Source organism: Gastrolobium bilobum, unplaced genomic scaffold, assembly GCF_033153095.1.
Source record: "Gastrolobium bilobum isolate Gb01-03AN ecotype WA unplaced genomic scaffold, APGP_CSIRO_Gbil_v1 utg3603, whole genome shotgun sequence".
Lineage (NCBI taxonomy): Eukaryota > Viridiplantae > Streptophyta > Magnoliopsida > Fabales > Fabaceae > Gastrolobium > Gastrolobium bilobum.
The window spans coordinates 187502-206148 of record NW_026898167.1 but is presented as its reverse complement, the minus strand read 5'-3'; the positions used below and the strand labels follow the sequence as shown (position 1 = coordinate 206148).

General features: G+C 31.5%; 1 protein-coding gene and 1 pseudogene across 9 annotated transcripts; both read right to left on the bottom strand.

Annotated features, from left to right (window-relative positions):
* Positions 1–897: 897 nt before the first annotated feature.
* Positions 898–4326, bottom strand: LOC133313468 (probable cinnamyl alcohol dehydrogenase 1). Of its 9 annotated transcripts, none has more exons than XM_061514851.1 (7): positions 4152–4174; positions 3333–3431; positions 2918–3031; positions 2594–2824; positions 2142–2427; positions 1616–1766; positions 898–1519 (listed from the first exon to the last, which is right to left on the bottom strand). In XM_061514851.1, the coding sequence occupies exons 2-7, from the start codon at positions 3419–3421 to the stop codon at positions 1323–1325; spliced, it is 1068 nt and encodes a 355-aa protein (XP_061370835.1). In that variant the 5' UTR covers positions 3422–3431; positions 4152–4174; the 3' UTR covers positions 898–1322. The 9 variants fall into 9 exon arrangements, with proteins under 9 accessions (XP_061370835.1, XP_061370830.1, XP_061370832.1 ...); XM_061514846.1 differs by lacking the exon at positions 4152–4174 and adding an exon at positions 3505–3971 and having other exon boundaries at positions 3333–3428; XM_061514848.1 differs by lacking the exon at positions 4152–4174 and adding an exon at positions 3755–3971.
* A 2647-nt stretch (positions 4327–6973) lies between these two features.
* LOC133313483 (L-type lectin-domain containing receptor kinase IX.1-like) lies at positions 6974–9090 on the bottom strand (annotated as a pseudogene).
* Between the last annotated feature and the right edge of the window lie 9557 nt (positions 9091–18647).

Genomic DNA, 18647 nt, shown 5'->3' with positions numbered 1-18647 from the left:
AAAAGCAGGTAGCGTGCAATGTTGTCAAACTCATGTTTTTGTGTAGAAACGAAAAAGGATGGTAGAAACATAAAATATAAAAACGACACGAAACGTAAAGTTTTTACTTTTTACTATTTAAAGTTAAGATACAAAATTATATATAAGCATGTAAAAGAAATATCGCAATTTAACGGTTATACTTTATTGGAAATTATTAGGTTATATTTATTAATTAATTATTAATTCATAAATAAATTATAACCGTTAGATTGTCGAAAATCAACAGTGATTAGATTGATTGTAAAAGTGATAAATATTTTTGATGATAAATATAACCTGCCCAAATAAATTATTTCATTTCTCTTCTTAAATTATTAACAGATAAATGGTGTGGCAAAATCTGAGTAATTGATCTCCTTAAAAGGGCTTTCACTGATGCCGGAGCCCAATGAAACAACCCCAAAGCTGTTTTTGTCATATTCCTTAAAACTTTGCTTACAGTGACATAAAGGTGCAATGTAGCCCCCGGCTACAAGTATTGTTTGTTCATGATCCACAAACCTAGCCAAACCAAAGTCACCAAGCTTAGCATTGAAAATTGAATCCAACATAGTTTTGCTTATATAACGTCCATATTACGAAGAACGGGGATAAATCCTCTTATATTAAAATTTTATATAATTTGATCATATAAAAAAAAATTTGTATGTCTCATATGAAATTTTGTGTCTAATTTTTTTTCATTAATGATAATTAAAACTCACCTATTTAATATATGTAATCACAAAAATTTTACATAATCTAATGAGATGAATATTAATATGAGAAAATCCAAAGTCACGAAGAACACATTATTCCCATTCTTCTTGCTAGTATAACAATACTGAAACCCAAGCCCAGAGCTATATTGTATCTTACGGGACATGTTGAGAAGTTTTTCCCACCGTATAAATGGGAATCTAAGCTACCATTTGGCATAAATTCATACCTATTACAAACTGATGGAACCCAACAATTCACACAAGAATAACAACAATTAACAGTAAATTAACACTTCTATTAAGAACTATACAGGAAATACAACTATGAAAATACAAAAAAAAAATAAACTAAAAAGACCTCACTCACTCTCCAAGACCAACACACCTAGCCCCAAAGAGATCCTTCCCCAAATTTCAATCCAAATTCACTCAATACATGCATACTTCACACTCTCACAATCCCCTCGTTATATCTTATTATTTGAGAATATTCTAGAATAATTTCCTACTAACTACTAATTATCTCAAGCCATCACAAACCATATCTACCTTGGTAAGAAACTTCCTATTTCTCTAGAATTATTTTAGGGAGTTCTCAATATCTATTACAAATCGATATTTTATGTCCTTATTTATGACCCTCTCAATTGCTTCATTCACATACTCGATTGGAATCACTTCTATATTTGGATAAATCCCGTTTGCAGCACAGAAGTCAATCATCTCCTGTATATCTTTTGTACCACCTGTAAGACTTCCAGAAACAGTCCTCATTCCTGTCAAACAGATGAATGCATATTTAGAGTTCCACTGCTTCAATGAATGAGAACTGATTTATCCAACAAACCTTCCATACTACCAAAGCAACATACCTAGAATAAGGTTAGCAGGGCTGAATTTGACTTCACTTGGGAACCCAACAAGGACTAAAACACCAGAAGTCTTCAACAATGACATGTAAGGATCAAACGGGTGATCACCAGATGCTGTGTCAATTATAAAGTCCAATGATTTAGCCAGAGCCTGCACAGGAATCACCATCAATGTTGTGACAAATAAGCCATCAATATCAGTATTCTCTGTTAAAGAGTCTTTTCATTTTCTTGGTCATAGTTAGAAAGTTGATTAGTTACTCAGTCAAGTCTTATGTAATGGATATGTGGGTGCACTAAAGTTGTTTAATAAGTCACTTATTGGTAGTATTATAAGTCATTTAAATAGTGTTTGTATGTGTGTAATGTGTCTCTTCATTTGTTATATTTCAGTTTTAGTTTTTGGCTTACAATAGGATAAATCCTCCAAGTTTGTGAATTCTATTTTTTCTTCATCTTATTTTCTAACATTCTCTTCATGGTCTGAAGAAAATGTTATGTCGCACATGCTTTATGTTATACTTACCATCATCTGCTCTTGATCAGAAGAAACCACAAATTTGTCTGCACCAAGTAGGCTCAGTGCCTCCTCTTTCTTGGACATGCTAGAGCTGATAACTGTCACACTCAAACCGAATGCCTTTCCAAACTTCACTGCCATATGACCTAGGCCACCAAGACCAATCACTCCTAGCGATTTACCAGGTTGGTTCATCTTGTGGCGCATCATTGGAGTATAAACAGTAATTCCAGCACAAAGCAAAGGAGCTGCTGAAGCCAATGGATAGCTTTCGGGTATAATGTGGCAATACCTGCAGATGCAAGCCGAAATATGATATGAACTGGCGCTATAACCTGCCTTTAATACTAAATCAAACTAGTACTTTTAAAGCTCCTACTGAATTTAAGGAAGAGAAGACCTCATAAAACTCAGAATAGTTGATACATAATTGGCATCTAGGTATCTATTAAGTTCACCTTTCATGAACTACTATGTAGCTCGAGTATCCTCCTTTCGTAATCGTACCATCAAAATCAACACCATTAAAGGTAGGAATAGCACCCTTGATACAGTGAACTTCTAGTCTGTCATTACAATACTCGCAATCCCTGCATGAGTTGACATAAGTCCCCACCCCAACATGGTCACTGACATTGAAACGGTGGACATTGGAACCAACCTTTGTTACAATCCCAGCAATCTCATGTCTGATATGGTAAAAAAAAGAAAGAAAAAAAACACAGATAGATTAGTTTTAGTAAATAAGATTCTCATCCATATAGCAAAATAAGCCCACGTACCCAGGTACAACAGGATACTTTGAGTTCTTATATTTATTCCTTGTCCAAGCTACATCAGCATAACAAATACCGCAGTGTGTAATTTTAATATAAACATCTTCGTCTCCAAGAGTCCTGGGCAATCATCATTATCATATAGTCAAGAAATTTTATTAATTTTTTTTTTTAAAAGGAAGGTATAGCAACTCAATCTTTATCCCAAGAAAAGACTATATATATTGATACCAGTGTGTAGCATCAAACCAGGAAGTGCAATGACTAGCAACTCCAAGGAGATTGCCATTTACCATGAAAAATGGTAAAAAAGACTTTTTTTTTTTTCTTTTCTTATAAAAGCCTTGAAATAAGAATATGGTTATTTATATAAAACAGTTACTCCGTTCTGTTCTATAAAAATGGAACGAGAGCTGCATACCTGCGACTGAATTTGTAAGGTGATAGAACTCCAGAGGCATCTCTTGCAGCCCATCCTAGACAATCTTCGCTGACACCTTCGGAACTCATAATTTAGCTACTGCACAATTACGCAATTAGTTATCAGTTTAGTTTTCATGAAACTAACATGAGGAAGTTATGCATGAATTTACAGGTCATTATCCTCATGTCGTTTCTAATAAATCAGAGAAGTTGGGGACAGAAAATGCCATATTGCTATAGACACTCAGTGAAATAATATTGGAAATATTGGATTGAAGCGTGTAATAATCACAGGAAAAAGTAGTCCCAAGTCATCAATATCAAAACTGTAGATGAGATAATTATTTGATGTTTGCAAAATGCTAATACCCAAACTCACACAAACCCAATTGCCTATAGTAGACAGATGTTAACTGTTACCTTACCTCAGACACTTGCTACAAGATTGTTTTAATTTTATACAGAAGAGTAACAAGTACGTGAGACTTTGAGATGAAACAGTTCTTAATTTTGATGTAAATACAAAATGATGAGCAAAAAGAGTTAAACCAAAAGCAGAGCAAACAACGGACACAAAGTAAAAAAAAAAAAACGAAAAAACAAAATATAGGAAGACCATAGATCAAAAGCTAACAAATCATACATCTGGCAATGAAAAGGGGACAATTCAAAAACGAAATAGGATGAATATATTAAATCCTAATATAAATCAACAATAATTTTAAAAAAAAAAAAAAAAGTTTCTGAAATTTGATTATATTAGGAAAAGCCAAAGCATGATTACATGATATCATAAGTTGCTGAAAAAAGCACCGACATCAGTAAGAATAAATGATATAACACGTTGTAATGTCCCATTAAAAATCTCTCAATACTCTTAAAGAGTTCATTGGAAGAGGTAGTAAGTTTCGCAAAGAGATAAAAGGAAGTGAATAACAGAGTCACCTAGGTAAGTGTAACTGATCCACGAAGAGCAAGACAAAGGCCCTTTGTCGTGGTTTTCTTTCTTTCAGTTTCAGCAACGAATTCAACCTCGTTAAGCAATTTTGAGATATATAGTCCCACGATAAAAACCACAAAAGGTAAATTAAAAATGGACCTGTGCAATTATCACGTTTCTAGTGTGCTCTTGTGTGAGGAGGTGTGTTGAGATATATAATCCCACATTGATCGGATGAGCAATTAATATGGTCTTTATAAGGCCTTGGACACTCCCACACTTTAAACTAGCTTTTAAAGTGGTGTATACCAAGTTTCTCAACAAGTAGCAGTGTCAAAAGTGGATGATAAAACCAAAGTCAAAATAACCTTCTAAAATTCAAAGGAATCTGATCATCCAATAATATTACTTCTTTTTAGTACCTATATTTTTTTAATTATTAATATCAATATTTTTGTGCATTTTTTAAGTAATTATTATAAAATATTAAATAATAAATATTTGACAGTGAATATTAGTATTAAAAAAATAAAAGTACGTACTATAATAACTTCCTCCTTTGTTTTTCTTACGTCCTTAAATACAAATAATAAAAGGGAGATGTTAGCAAACAATCATACTTCAAGGCCCAAACAAGAACTTTAAAAATTTTCATGTTAAAAATGTATTTAATCAAAAGTTTCTTAGATTTGTTTTAAAAAATAATCATTACCAAACATATATTTATTGTTTTAGTTGTCCATTACAACATTACTTCTTAAACAGTAAATTAAGTTTCAATAATATGATTTTGATTAATATAAAAGATACTATGCTTATTAAATTAGTTTGTGCATAAAATAACATTTGATTGAAAGGCAATACATAAAATGACAGAAAAACATGATAAATTGAAGTTACTTAGATAAAAGCATAAGTTTGATAATAAAATATATTTTATCTTCTCACACACACACACACACACACACACACACACACACACACATATATATATATATATATATATTACTTGATTTGATTTAATTTAATTTGATAATTTTAAAATAATAAAAATTTAACCAATGTCCGAATCTAATGAATATTCAACAAATCTAAAATACAGCTTTTTAATTGGGTTATCATTTTGATTTTTCATTTTAATTAGATGTCAACACCTTAATCATATGTGGACGTCGTAATATTTGGTTTGCTTGGCTATTATCTCTGAGCGTGGAAATTTGGTCGCCATTAATAATATTTGTAGCAGATGTCATTACGTACAAAAATTTTACGTCTATGAATATGCACACGTATAAAGTTATAATAATATATAACTTTATAAGCAACTAAAGTTTATCACCCTCTGCCACGGGTATTGGATCTATCCACAATATTAGAAAATCTAGTTGGGAATTAATTTGGAAAGGTAGTTGTTGATGGGAATTGGGCGAACAAGTCATCTTTGCACTTCACATCACCGTTCAAAATTTCTGTATGAATAATGTTATTTACGCTTCGCATTATTCACACTTCAAATTTCTTATATTCTGATCAAGCCGGAAAAAAAGCAAACTAAACAGCTATCCTACCAAATCAAAATGATGTGCACCTATGGCTAATACAAAGTCACTACCATACGACGTAAAAAATATTTTTATCCCAAACTAAGTCAAAAATTAATAAAAAAATCACTATCATACATTTTAATAACTTCCATACTTATATCTATGAATGTAAATAAACCAGGTCAAATCAAATTTTAGTTTAAATGGACTAAGTTTATATAAATTTTTCAAGCGTTGCTTGACTTGTTAGTCTAATATAAATCAAATTATAAGTTTAGCCTGATTTGTTTTAAGAAATATAAAATTTGGTCTGACCTATCAAATTTACCAAGTCTTCAAAAATAATAGATTACACTCTATAAATTATAGATTACAATTACTATATATAATAGCTTAACACAACTCGAAATATTAATAATTTAACTAGGTTCCTTAAAAATTAAAAGCAATCATTTGAAACGAATTATATTGATTTTTGATTATAAAATTAATTAAAAATAAATTAAAAATTATACATATATGCAAGCATGCAAACACATAACACACACGTATGTGTGTGTCATAAAATTCAATTTAGACTAATGCAAAGAGAAAAACAACACTGAAGACGACCACTAACTTATATGAGAACTTTTCAATATAAAATAATTAAATAAATAAAGAGAAATAAAAAATAATAATAAAAGACAAACATAAACACGTGCCCAACAAAGAAAAACAAGATATGTAAATACATACAACACCCTAACAAGATAAGCATGCAAACACATAACACACACGTATGTGTGTGTCATAAAATTCAATTTAGACTAATGCAAAGAGAAAAACAACACTGAAGACGACCACTAACTTATATGAGAACTTTTCAATATAAAATAATTAAATAAATAAAGAGAAATAAAAAATAATAATAAAAGACAAACATAAACACGTGCCCAACAAAGAAAAACAAGATATGTAAATACATACAACACCCCAACTTAGAAGAGCGGTGGTGGCAAATTATTTTATTAGAAAATAACAAGATAAACAGCAAGGTATTATTTTATTGAAAAATAATAAGATATTATTTTATTTAAAAGATAATAATATAGTATTTTATTAAAAATAAAATAAAATATTATTCATTAACAAATATGAGCCAGATCCAAAGGCTTAGAGGTAGACCTGCTGCAATAGATTTATAGTTTGATTTTTAAATAAGACTTCTAATGAACTCAAATCTATACTATTTTTAAAATAGGTCAAAAACAAGTCAAGCAGTAGGCTCTGACCTGATCCATTTATATCCCAACTTGGTAATAAATCGTTTGGAAATGAAGAAAAAATATCATTCATCATAGAATGATGATAGGTTGTCACAGGCATCCACTTTGGCAGAATTGGCAATTGAGCTTCAAATTTAAGCACTTGGATCACTTGCATTACAGAAGGCCTGGATCTATAATTTGGATGAGCACACCAAAGCCCTATAACCACTAACCGTTCCATCTGCTCCTCATCAAATTGTCCACATAACTTTGGGTCTGCTACTTTAAGCAACTCTCCCAATCCGTAGTGCTCCCAAACCCACTCAACTCAACTCAACTATGGTTATTTGACCCTCCTTTGCTTTTAGGTCAATGGGTTTTCTTCCACTTTCTATCTCCAATAAGACAACCCCAAAGCTGTATATGTCAGATTCCTTATAAGCCTTGCCTGTAGTTACATATTCTGGTGCAATGTAGCCCCTGGTCCCAGCTATAAGTGTTGTTTGTGACCCTTTCTCATGATCCACCAACCTAGCCAAACCAAAATCACCAAGCTTAGCATTGAAACTTGAATCCAACTTAATGTTGCTTGATTTAATGTCCCTGTGAAGAACACATTGTTCCCATTCTTCTTGCAGGTACAACAATGCTGAAGCCAAGCCCAGAGCTATGTTATACCTCACCGGCCATGTCAAGAAGCTTTTCCCACCATATAAGTGGGTATCTAAGCTACCATTTGGCATGAATTCATATATAAGGAGGAGATCATTTTTCCTATGGCACCAACCAAGGAGTTGTACCAAATTCTTGTGCCTCAATTGACTAATGATCTTAACTTCGGTTGCATATTCCTTTATCCCCTGCCTAGAATCTCTTGATATCCTCTTGATGGCAACATATGAGTTTAAGTCTTTCAAAAAACCTTTATATACACCACCAAAACCACCTTGTCCAAGCTTCTCTGCCTCCGAAAATTTACTTGTTGCACTTTCCAGTTCATTGTAGCAAAACTTCTTGGGTCCAGCGCCCTTTTGGAATTCATCATCCATGTTTAGATCAAAATCTAAAACTTGTTCCTTTCCTTTAATCCTTCTCCACAATAAAAAACTAGCCAATCCTAAAAAAATCACAGCCAAACCTATCCCAATTCCTTGCCCCTCAACCAGTTTATTATTACCCCCAGTGTCTCTAATTTGTAAGCTTGAACTAAATGACCATGACTTTAGAGTATGCACCTCAAACAAACTTCCCGTGGCAGCAGAGAAGCCAAACATAACCCACTCCGGTAAGTGATCTCTCAAATCAAATTTGTACCAAGTGCTATTCTCTACTAGAGTACCAGTACTGTTGTTATTGTAGCCAGTGAAAGAAACACTTAAATTAAGAGTGGTGGAGTTGTACTCGATGCTACAATTGTAAATATTATTTTTCTGACATATCAGGGAACCATGGCACAGTTATGTTAGACTTCATAGAGTTTAAATTCATACCTACATGAGGACTATCTGGGTCCCATGAATTTTTGAAGGTGTCAAACTCCACTGCCATAAAAGGGTGTTGAGTTGAGTTCAATAATTGGTCACCATCCACAATGCCAAGACCTCCTCCTCCTTGTAAAAAGTCGACATCTAAAAGGGGAAGCCCTGGATCTGCCAAGAAGAATGCCAACCCATCTCCATACTCAACATCCTCTGAATAAACAACGAAGGAAAATTTGGTAGTGAAGTCTGTGAGTTTTCCAGATTTCATATCCCAGAGATGCATCTTCTGAAGACGTGTGACACGTCCAACACTGTATTCGTTGCTTTGACCAACTATGCTTAGAGTTACTTGGATTTCTGAACGTGAAACTTCTGCATCTCCTTCCAGATTCATCTCTTTATCATCTTTCCTAAATCTGGGGTAGCTAAACGCTAGTGGATTTATAGGAGGGATTACTTGGAGTAATAAAAATGTTACCATTGCATAATAGAACATAAGATTTGGTGTGCTAATACCATTACCAATCTGCCAATGAGTCATTTTGGGGTGAGAGTTTTGAGATCAATCACGCCTAGCAGACACAATGTTGAAACATCAAAGGCTTGGCATATTGAAGATGCATTTGTTATCTGTTTACTTTCGTATATAAAAATAGGGAAATCATTTTTTGACGTTGTTGGATATTTTTGGTATTGTGAGACATGAAAATCTATGCTATTCTCTTTTTATTTTTTTACCAAATAGCATAGGTTTTGATATCATCTTACCACTTGTTTTGTCTATGACATGAAAGATGATATCTTATGTGATATGAGAAAAACAATGATCATCAAAATAAGGGAAATACTTTTTTTCTTTCATATAAGAGAAGAATTATCTCCTACCGAAACAAAAATGTGGGGCCAGCAATTTAAAAAAAGGTTTTACAGCTCTCCTGTCACTCTGCAAAAAAAACTTCCGCAGTAACACTAGGATATGATTTCGGATCCTGGTGTTTTTTTTTTTTCTTTTAAAGCAAGTGGATCTCACTTTCTTGTGTCTCCTGTACCTAATAAAGTTGTGCAGTTGGTGCAGAAAATTTGCACCCTTTAAAAAAAAGGCAAAAATAAAAACTTGGTACAAAATTTTATTTATGTGCCGAAATAAATCTTCTATCATGTTAAAGGAGAAAAATATTTTCCTAAAATTAATATAATTTATTTCCTTAAGTTCATGTGACCTTTGAATTTTATAGTTGTCTGCATTCATAGAGTAATTCACTCGCTGCCTGCATTGAAATATAGAATTAGCAGGGTGACAAGTGACAACCAATGTTTGATACCATTTTAGTACTATAGTAACTTGCTGTCATTCTTTCTTGTTATAGGTTAAGGTGACAACAATATATGAATTTGGCGCATCTTGGAAGTTCCTCCGAAACTCATCGCATTGTTCTTAAACAACAAAAAATAAGAAAAAAGCATTGTGGTTCGTGAAGTCTTCAACGTTGAACCAGTCAAATACTTAGGCTCTTGACGAACAAATTAAAGGGAAAAAGACATAACTTGGCTTTTTGACGAAAGGTAGTCTTTATTTAATAATTAATTATAAACTATTTTAAAATTTTAATTTTTTTAAAAAACATAACACTAATCTGTGCCCTTGTTTGATCGTTGACCATTAAGCCTATCCGGGTATCCCCTCTTTACCCGAATATTTTTTTAAAATTTTACCCTACACAAATAGAAAGAGAATACCCGAGTATATTTCAAAAAATCTGAAAAATACTTGAATTATTTACCCAATAAAGAGTGAGCTACCCCGATAAATATGCATGGTTCACGTATCCCATAGTCATTCAGATTTCTAAAATCTTCATCCGATTCTTTCCCTAAAAAGAAAAGTGTCATTCTTTTGATGGGTGTGCTATTTCCTTCAAGCTACGAACAGATACTAGAATGTCCACCTCTATGTTAATCTGTCTAGCTGAAAATTTTACTGTGATTTGCATTTTGTTAGGATGATTATGTGACTCCACTGGTTTGATGATTGTGAGGTCAACTTTTGTTCCTTCAGTGACTATTGGGTAATCTTCCATGTCTAATCCATCCACTATTTTCCACCCTGAAATTGTTACGATTTGTGAAGCCACTGTATCACCATGGATTTGTTCTATTTTTCTTTTGATTTCAACTACTGTTTCTTGAGTGCCTACTTCAATGAAAAATTGGTTTGTTCCTGTGACAATAACAACTCTAATTGTGGAACTAATTTGAAGCTATATTCTTGTATAAGAAAAAGGGAAACAAGAAAAGAAAAGTTTTGAGTTGTATTTGCTGTCTATGTACTGTGAGCAAGTTGGCTATTCTCTCGCAACGTAGCTTGCAGTAGATACAATTGACAGAACATATTTACCGGGCAGCTTCCTCTGTGTTCAGATAAATAATTCAAGCATTTTTTCAGATTTATGAAATATACCAGAGTATCTCCTTCTCTATTCGAGTACGGTAAAATTTTCAAAAAATATCCGGTAGAAAAATGCCCAATGCCGAGGTAGGCTTGATGGTCAACAGTTAAACAAGAACATATTGATATTATGTTTTCTAGAAAAGTTAAATTTTTAAAATAATTTATAATCAAGATCAATTTGATAATTAATTATTAAATAAGAGCTATATAGATCAAAAAGCCACGTAACTTTCCTCATTTATTAAAAAAGGAAAAAAGAAAAGACGGGAGAAAGAAGTTTATGTCAGTACGTTCAACGGAAGGAAAATTGAGAGAGAAATGAGTTGAAGTAACCAAGGAGTTTGTGTTTTTTTACTGAAGTTTCCATATATTTACGGAAAAGTGTGTATAATTTTAAAGGACATAAAATTGTGTCATCTTAAATAAGAGAAAGAGATAAATTACAGAAAAGAGAATGGATGGAAAAAGTTTTAAAAGTGCAAGTCTCACTTTTTTATGAGAGTGAAAAGATATAAGGTGTGTCATTTAAAATAACACACTTTTTTCCCTATATTTCTACTAAAATAATGTAAAGTGTACGCGGACTAAGTGATGAATGAATGACGAAGAATATAATTATTAATTAATAAATTCTAATATAAAATCAATCCAAATTATTTGTTGAACTGAATTTAGTAGTTGGGATAAATAAAAGTTATTTTGTAGAAAAAATAATTTGATTATGTTAAAACAAGACAAAATAAAATTATTGAACAAAATGTCTTATCATATTTTTTTATTTTTTTATTTTTTATCTTTTAGTATTGCATGACTTCATGTAACATGATAAAATAAATATCCTTGAGTAGTTTTTTATTCTAAAATACAAGTACGCGTGCTGGTTAGTTCCGCAGCTGACTGATGCATTTGATAGCTTTAATAATAATAATAAAAAATTAGTGTTTTTATAGAACAAGAAATAAAGGGTTTGTTTGATTTATGTGTTGTAAAACAGTTTTTTAATTTTCGGAACAAAAAAATAAAAAAACTCATTTGGTAAGACGTGTTTTGTAAAAAATATTTTGAAAACTATAACTATTTTTTGTTTTTAAAATCAAATTTAGAGAACATGTCTGACTTGTTTTTGTTTTTTGTTTTGGTTTTTAACTTTCAAAAAGAAAAAAGTATAGAAAACAACTGTTTTCATAACTATTTTACAAAACAGTTTTAAAAAAAAAAAAAAAAACAGAACACAATCAAACAAACCCAAAGCCACTAGAATTGTTTTAATGGTAAGGAATTTTGGTACTTCTTATTAAATTATGTGTTCAGTTTTTTCTATTGTATAAAAAATATATATATAACAGAAAATAAAATTTATTTTTTTCATCTCCTGCGCAATAGGAGATATATTTTTTTAAATAATAAAAACATTTTGCTGTCATTCTTTCTAGGATATGAATTTGGCCCATCTTGGAAGTTCCTCCGAAACTCATCCCATTGTTCTTAAACAACAAAACAAAATAAGAAAAAATGGTCTGCACTCAGCAGCATTGTGGTTTGTGAAGTCTGTTAGGAAAATCATATTAGAATCAGTCTGATGGAATTATTATTTGTGTTAGAAAAATTACTTCAACTATATATTTACAGTTCCATATTAAAACATGTGATTACATAAAGTTAAAACTTACTGCATAAAAATATATGAATCACCAACAAAATCCAGCACAGTTGGTAGATAGCTGGGTTCTTTAAGCATGCTGACAGGGATTCGATCTATGGCCGTGCGTATTGAAAAGACTTTGTTAAGAGAGGTTTACCCACTTAATGTGATCTCCCGCATCGAAAGGATTAGTCTTCGGCTGTCGACCAGAGGATACCTTGGGAAACCAATATATATATATATATATATATATATATATATATATATATATATATATATATATGAATCTAACAAGGAAAAATCTGAGCTCAACGTGACAATGTGTCCTTAAGACAATTTTATCTTCTCTATGGTGCGTAAGAATTGTGGACAATTGTCTCCTATGATAAAATAGATGATCTCTATTCTTGTGACAGCAGTTCCACATTGAATAATTTCATCGAACTTAACCTATGTCCGACCAATCATGTTACAGAAGAATGCAAATGCAAATAATTTACAAAAACTAATAGAGAAAAACTCATAAAATTCTGATTCTTATTTATTTATAGAAATCATAAGATCACGATTCAAATAACACTTATTTAATGACGAAACAACACGTTCGTTCAACGACAAAAAGACACTTTTTTCATATCAAATTTCTTATTCATAATCATAATTAATTCAAAATTAATTCCTACAAAGTCTTCATCGTTGAATCAGCCAATACTTAGGCTCTTGACGAACAAATTGAAGGGAAAAAGACATAACTTTCCTCATTTGTATTTTCTTTCTTTTATATATATATATATATATATATATATATATATATATATATATATATATATATATATATATCACATATGTTTTCTGAGCTTACATATCAGATTAAGCTAAGACTTTTTATGAAATAATTAGTTTTTTATTAAAATATATAATGACATATTTACTAATTATTATTAAAACAATCATCAATCAATTAAACTAATTTTCTAAATTTTTCTTAAATCAAAAGCTTCAATTGTATGCAAATTTGTATTTACTTTATATTTCCTGTCAATTAATTAAACTAATTTTGTCTTAAATATTCTTTGGTTTATATTTTTTTAATCTTTCATCTATATTTACTAGTATCCATTCCGTGTAATGCACCTCCAGCCTGGAAATTAATCTTGTCAATGATGGTGCTTTTTCATGGACGTACGGGCTTAATCAATAAACATTAGGACTTAGTAGGTCCACTTTTCCGCAGTTGTGGTTACAACCTACGAGAAGCCCATTAGGTTAACTTTTTCGTGGCCTTTTTATATTTTTTGGTACATATTCGTGGCCTTTTTCATATCACCTCTTTCGGGGGCAATCCCTTTAGAATTAAAAGAGTTAAGGCGTGAGCTTACCAAAAAAATAAAAAGAGAGAGAGAGAGTTAAGACGTGAGTTTTCGTTAAATACTACATGAATATTTCTCCAATGTTTTGAACTTCTCTAACCTAACAATCACCTCCTAAGGAGATCAAACATTCATAAACTTCCTTGGTTCCAGCTTTTGATTCGAATAACTTGAACTTATCGTGGCATTTGAGAAGAGTACTTGAGCATATAATAAATGTTTGTAAGAGCGTCCTCACTGTAATGATTTTTTATATATGCTATGTATATCTGAGCAACACAAGCATAGTATGAAAAAGACTCAACAGCAGACGAGTAAAGAAAAAGTGTAGCTAACCACAAAAAGTCAAAAACAAAATCCTCCTTAGGATCTGAAAGAAAAGAGGAAACAAATCCGAACAACTTTACAGCTTGTTCCGAAAATGTACTCTGATTAATAAATCAAATATATGTACTAAAAATAAATAAATAAATCACATACTGCAGAGATTCCTCGTACTATAATATGCTATGAAACTGGAGTAATGGATTTTTTTAACCACCAACAGCTATGCTATCCTTTGACCTTTTATTTTAGTATTATCATGTGGCATCTAAAAATGTGAACTCTGACGTACTCTAGTGTGAACTTAATTTTTTAGTATTATCCATACGTATTTATACATATATTATTTTACATTTATGTAATTTTCATTATATAATTTTAATTAATCTCACCTGAATTTCTACACGTTATTGTGTGCCAAACATTTTTCTTCTACCAACTCCAAGAATTTTCAATGTGGGGGTTGAGCTCTCTTCTGTTGGTGGTTGTATGGGAACCGTTCCTGCCGGGGGCCGCTAATTTTTCATTGTGCAAATTAATAAAAATATGGTTCTTATTTTTCTCATTTTGAAATAATCACTTTAATAATAAAAAAATACAATGTTAATTTATTTGTACAAAATTAAAATGGCGAGCTCCTTTATAATAGAATTGTGTTTTATTGTCTCATAATAGGACCTCCTGTTGAGTTGGAGAAAATCACAAATCCATAATCTGTCTTAAGTAATTAGCATTTTGGCATTAATATTTAGAGTTTTATAATTCTCCTGTAACATGAGAGTTAGAATTTTTCTATATACCCTTCGATTTTTGTGCTGATATGAGTTTCACATATGATTTTTTCTAACATATAGGTCTCACGTATTTTTTATCTTTATGACATGAAATTTCAATTCTCATGTAAAATGAGAATTATAAAACTCTAATATTTATTATCCCAAGATATTGTCTGGTTTTTGATGAGCAGTGACCATGTGCGTGTGTTGGCGTGCGAGTGTGTGTTGGCGTGCGAGTGGGAAAGGAATGGGAAATTATTTTGTGGTCAAAATGAAGTCTGTATGATCCAATTAATTAATCAAAAGCACAACCTCTGCCAAGAAATAACATATTTGAAGGGCCACGTTCGTTGTTAGATAATAAGATGATATGTTAATTAATTTGGGCATGTCCTTGAGTTGTTAGACTAATTATTCCCATCATTTGTTGATGATTGACACCTGGCTAGGCCCTTAGTTGGAGACGTTATGCCCAAGATTTTCTTTATTTTCTTTCCTTAAATAAAGAGATTTAGGTACAGTTCGAACAATAACAGGTCCACCGATTGTTTAAGGAAACAAGATCATTCATTGGACGAAAAATCTCTTATCACGTGGGCTACAGCCAATCTGTAGCATAAGTTCCAAAAGCGTCCTACTAATCCAAATAATAAAAGAAAAGGGACAACTGTTGGGGTTTAATCCCTTTACTGGTAAGAACTATAAACATGGTATTGGTGAGTTTATTTATATAATTGATGTATTCTCCCATTTCGCGATATATATAGTCATAAAAGTGAACCTATTCTCTAAATTGCAAACCTTCCATTTTGGACTTTGCAAAATACATATTATATTAAGGGAAATAGAAGTATAATGTTGTAGGAAAATGTTTAGGTAATGTTATAGAGATAGAGATGATGGGACTCACACTTGTTTATTTTTTTGGTTTTTGAAAACAAGGGTGGGTCCCACCATCTCTATCTCTATAACATTACTTAAACATTTTCCTACAACATTATACTTCTTTTTTCCTTATATTAAATTATTGTTTCGCCATCGTACGGATTGTTTCCCCATCAATGAGCTCGATGAAAGGCGTGCGTAGGGGCATTATAAGCATTACATTGGAAAAAAATAATGGGTGGGTACTTTGGGGTATTATAATTTATAATTCTATATATTGAATGCTGCCATAGGCTCATAGGGGTTTCTTTGTCATTTAATGGATGATGCTTTTGGAGAGGATGTTGCCAAAGAAACAATTATGATTTCGAGTTCAACACCAAAATACGCTGCTTGCTCAACCGCGCGATTATACCTTTTAGTTAGGTGTGTCCAAATTAGTTTAATTCCAAAACTTGAAATTTACTTAATCATGACAAAATGCAAAAAAAAATTAGGGGAGGTAGATTGCCGGAGTTATTTGTTTATAACTAATGCGAACTTTAATTAGCACATTGATCTATAAAATATATATTAGTGCACACTATTTTATTGATGTTTGGCAAATTTCTATTTCATGATGAAGTTAATCGCAGTGGCCGTTGCTGTATTATATTCGTAGAATCACACAGTGAGGTTGATATCTGTAACTGTAAGTGATCTATTGAGTATAAACACAAATTTGGAAAGGACAAATAATAGTTGTCCATTAGTATAAAACGAATAAAATATTCAATATTATATATTTATATTTGCTAATCAGGTTATTTTCTGACTACTATTATTTGTTCAATAAAAAACGTGCTGTCATATTCAAAAACATTATCGTATCATAAGCGTAGAATCAAAGAAGAATCGGCATGGTATATAGAGTATAGACCATAATATTATTAACTATTCAGTCACAATCCACCTTTTAATGTACATATATTAAGTTCGGATGCAAGCTGTGGCGTGTGAAAGATAGCTTCATCCAAACCACAACGAAAATTGCAGTTCCTAGAAACTATAATTAACTTTAATTTGACTGAACCAATAATATTAAGAGCTGAGCTGTGATATACAAACTTAGATTTGCGTTCCATTGTATGTGTTGCAACATGACTATTTAATTTAAACAATCACAAGATAATATAAATTATACATGTATAAAATCATTATGAACCCTACCGCCTATAACAAAACTCTCAGATTCATTTGGGTGATAATTTTGAATCTAAGTACATCCAATTTGAATTCCAACTCTGGTAAAATTAGTAATATATATTAAGAATTTTAATTTTTATAATGTTTAAGATAAATAAATAATTAAGAAACATAACTGAAATTTAATTGAAATTAAATTATAATGTCTTAGACGACAACGGTGGCAACAAAAGTACCTTAATTCGAAGTAGTTTACCCGTGACAATATCGGAGGTTATGGCAGCTAGCGTTGGTGGCGATCTTTGTAAATTAACTTATAATGTTTTAAATTAGGGATTAATGTCTTTCATATAGTGAATAATTTTTATCTCCTACACACATAAAAGTGTGTGGATCCATTTTTTTTCTCTTCTCTTCCTATAGCCTCAGTCTCACACACTTTAAATTTTATAATATGGCCTCACATGTGCCTCTCTTCTCTTCTCTTTTTCTCCCACGATAATAATTTTATCTCCTACAATATGAGAGACATTAAATCCTTTAAATTAAGAGAAAATTATTTGTCCTTTTAAAGGATCTAAATTTATGTCATTTTAGATCCTAACAGTTGATTTCTGTAAATCAACGGTTAGAATTTATTGGGTCAAATTTTTTAATTAATTAGTAATTCATAATAAAACTCAATAAATCCTACCCGTTGATTAACGGAAATCAACAGTTAGGATCTAAAATGATATAAAGTTAGATCCTTTAAAAGGACAAATATTTTTTCCATTAAATTAATTAATTAACTTGAATTTCTTTTCTCCAAGCTATCCAACTAGATTTTCAAACAGCCTTAACACACAGTTGTTGTGAATCTCGATACGAATGATGCTAAAACAAAAAGGTAACTTTCTCTCTAAGATGAAGATAAAAGGTAACGTTACAATCAGGTGGTGGATGAATCCGATAATTTGACAGTTCGAGCATCCAATACCAACTATTGGAAGAAATAATTGATTAGAGAGTGAGAGTAGAAAGGATTTGGAGTTCTTTTGCGGAGTATGAGAGAAGATTTTTCCAATTTTAGAAATCTTACTGAATCATACTTTAATTTAGTCCAATTTGCGGTTAGTCTTATCCCATGTACGACGTTTGATTCTTTCTTTCTTGAGTTCTTGGATTTCACGCAGTTAGTTGATAGATCCTGTCTTGCAACTTGCAAAACCAACCAGTCGCTGTAGATTTTTGTCTCTCTCGATCGGCAGTAAAATACACAAATATTCAACAACAAAAAATTGAATAGATTTTTGGCTGGTTCTGGATTTTTAAGGATTCTTCAAATCAAAAGGTATAATTACCTCAAAACTACAAAATCTGTAATGAGTACTGGTTGTTGGCATTAATCATATACTTAGATAGTAGGATTCCTTCTGTAGGAATAGCTCTCTCTTTCTCTTTTTGGAAAGTAGCTCTCTTTTCCTT

Bases quoted from the DNA above. Each gene is read 5' to 3' on its own strand.
- LOC133313468 (XM_061514847.1), bottom strand. From the start codon at position 3,421: ATGAGTTCCGAAGGTGTCAGCGAAGATTGTCTAGGATGGGCTGCAAGA. The intron at 2,428-2,593 runs GTGAACTTAATA...TTGCATCTGCAG, and splicing joins TACATAGTAGTTCATGAAAG to GTATTGCCACATTATACCCG. The intron at 1,520-1,615 runs GTATGTTGCTTT...TCTGTTTGACAG, and splicing joins CCCTGCTAACCTTATTCTAG to GAATGAGGACTGTTTCTGGA.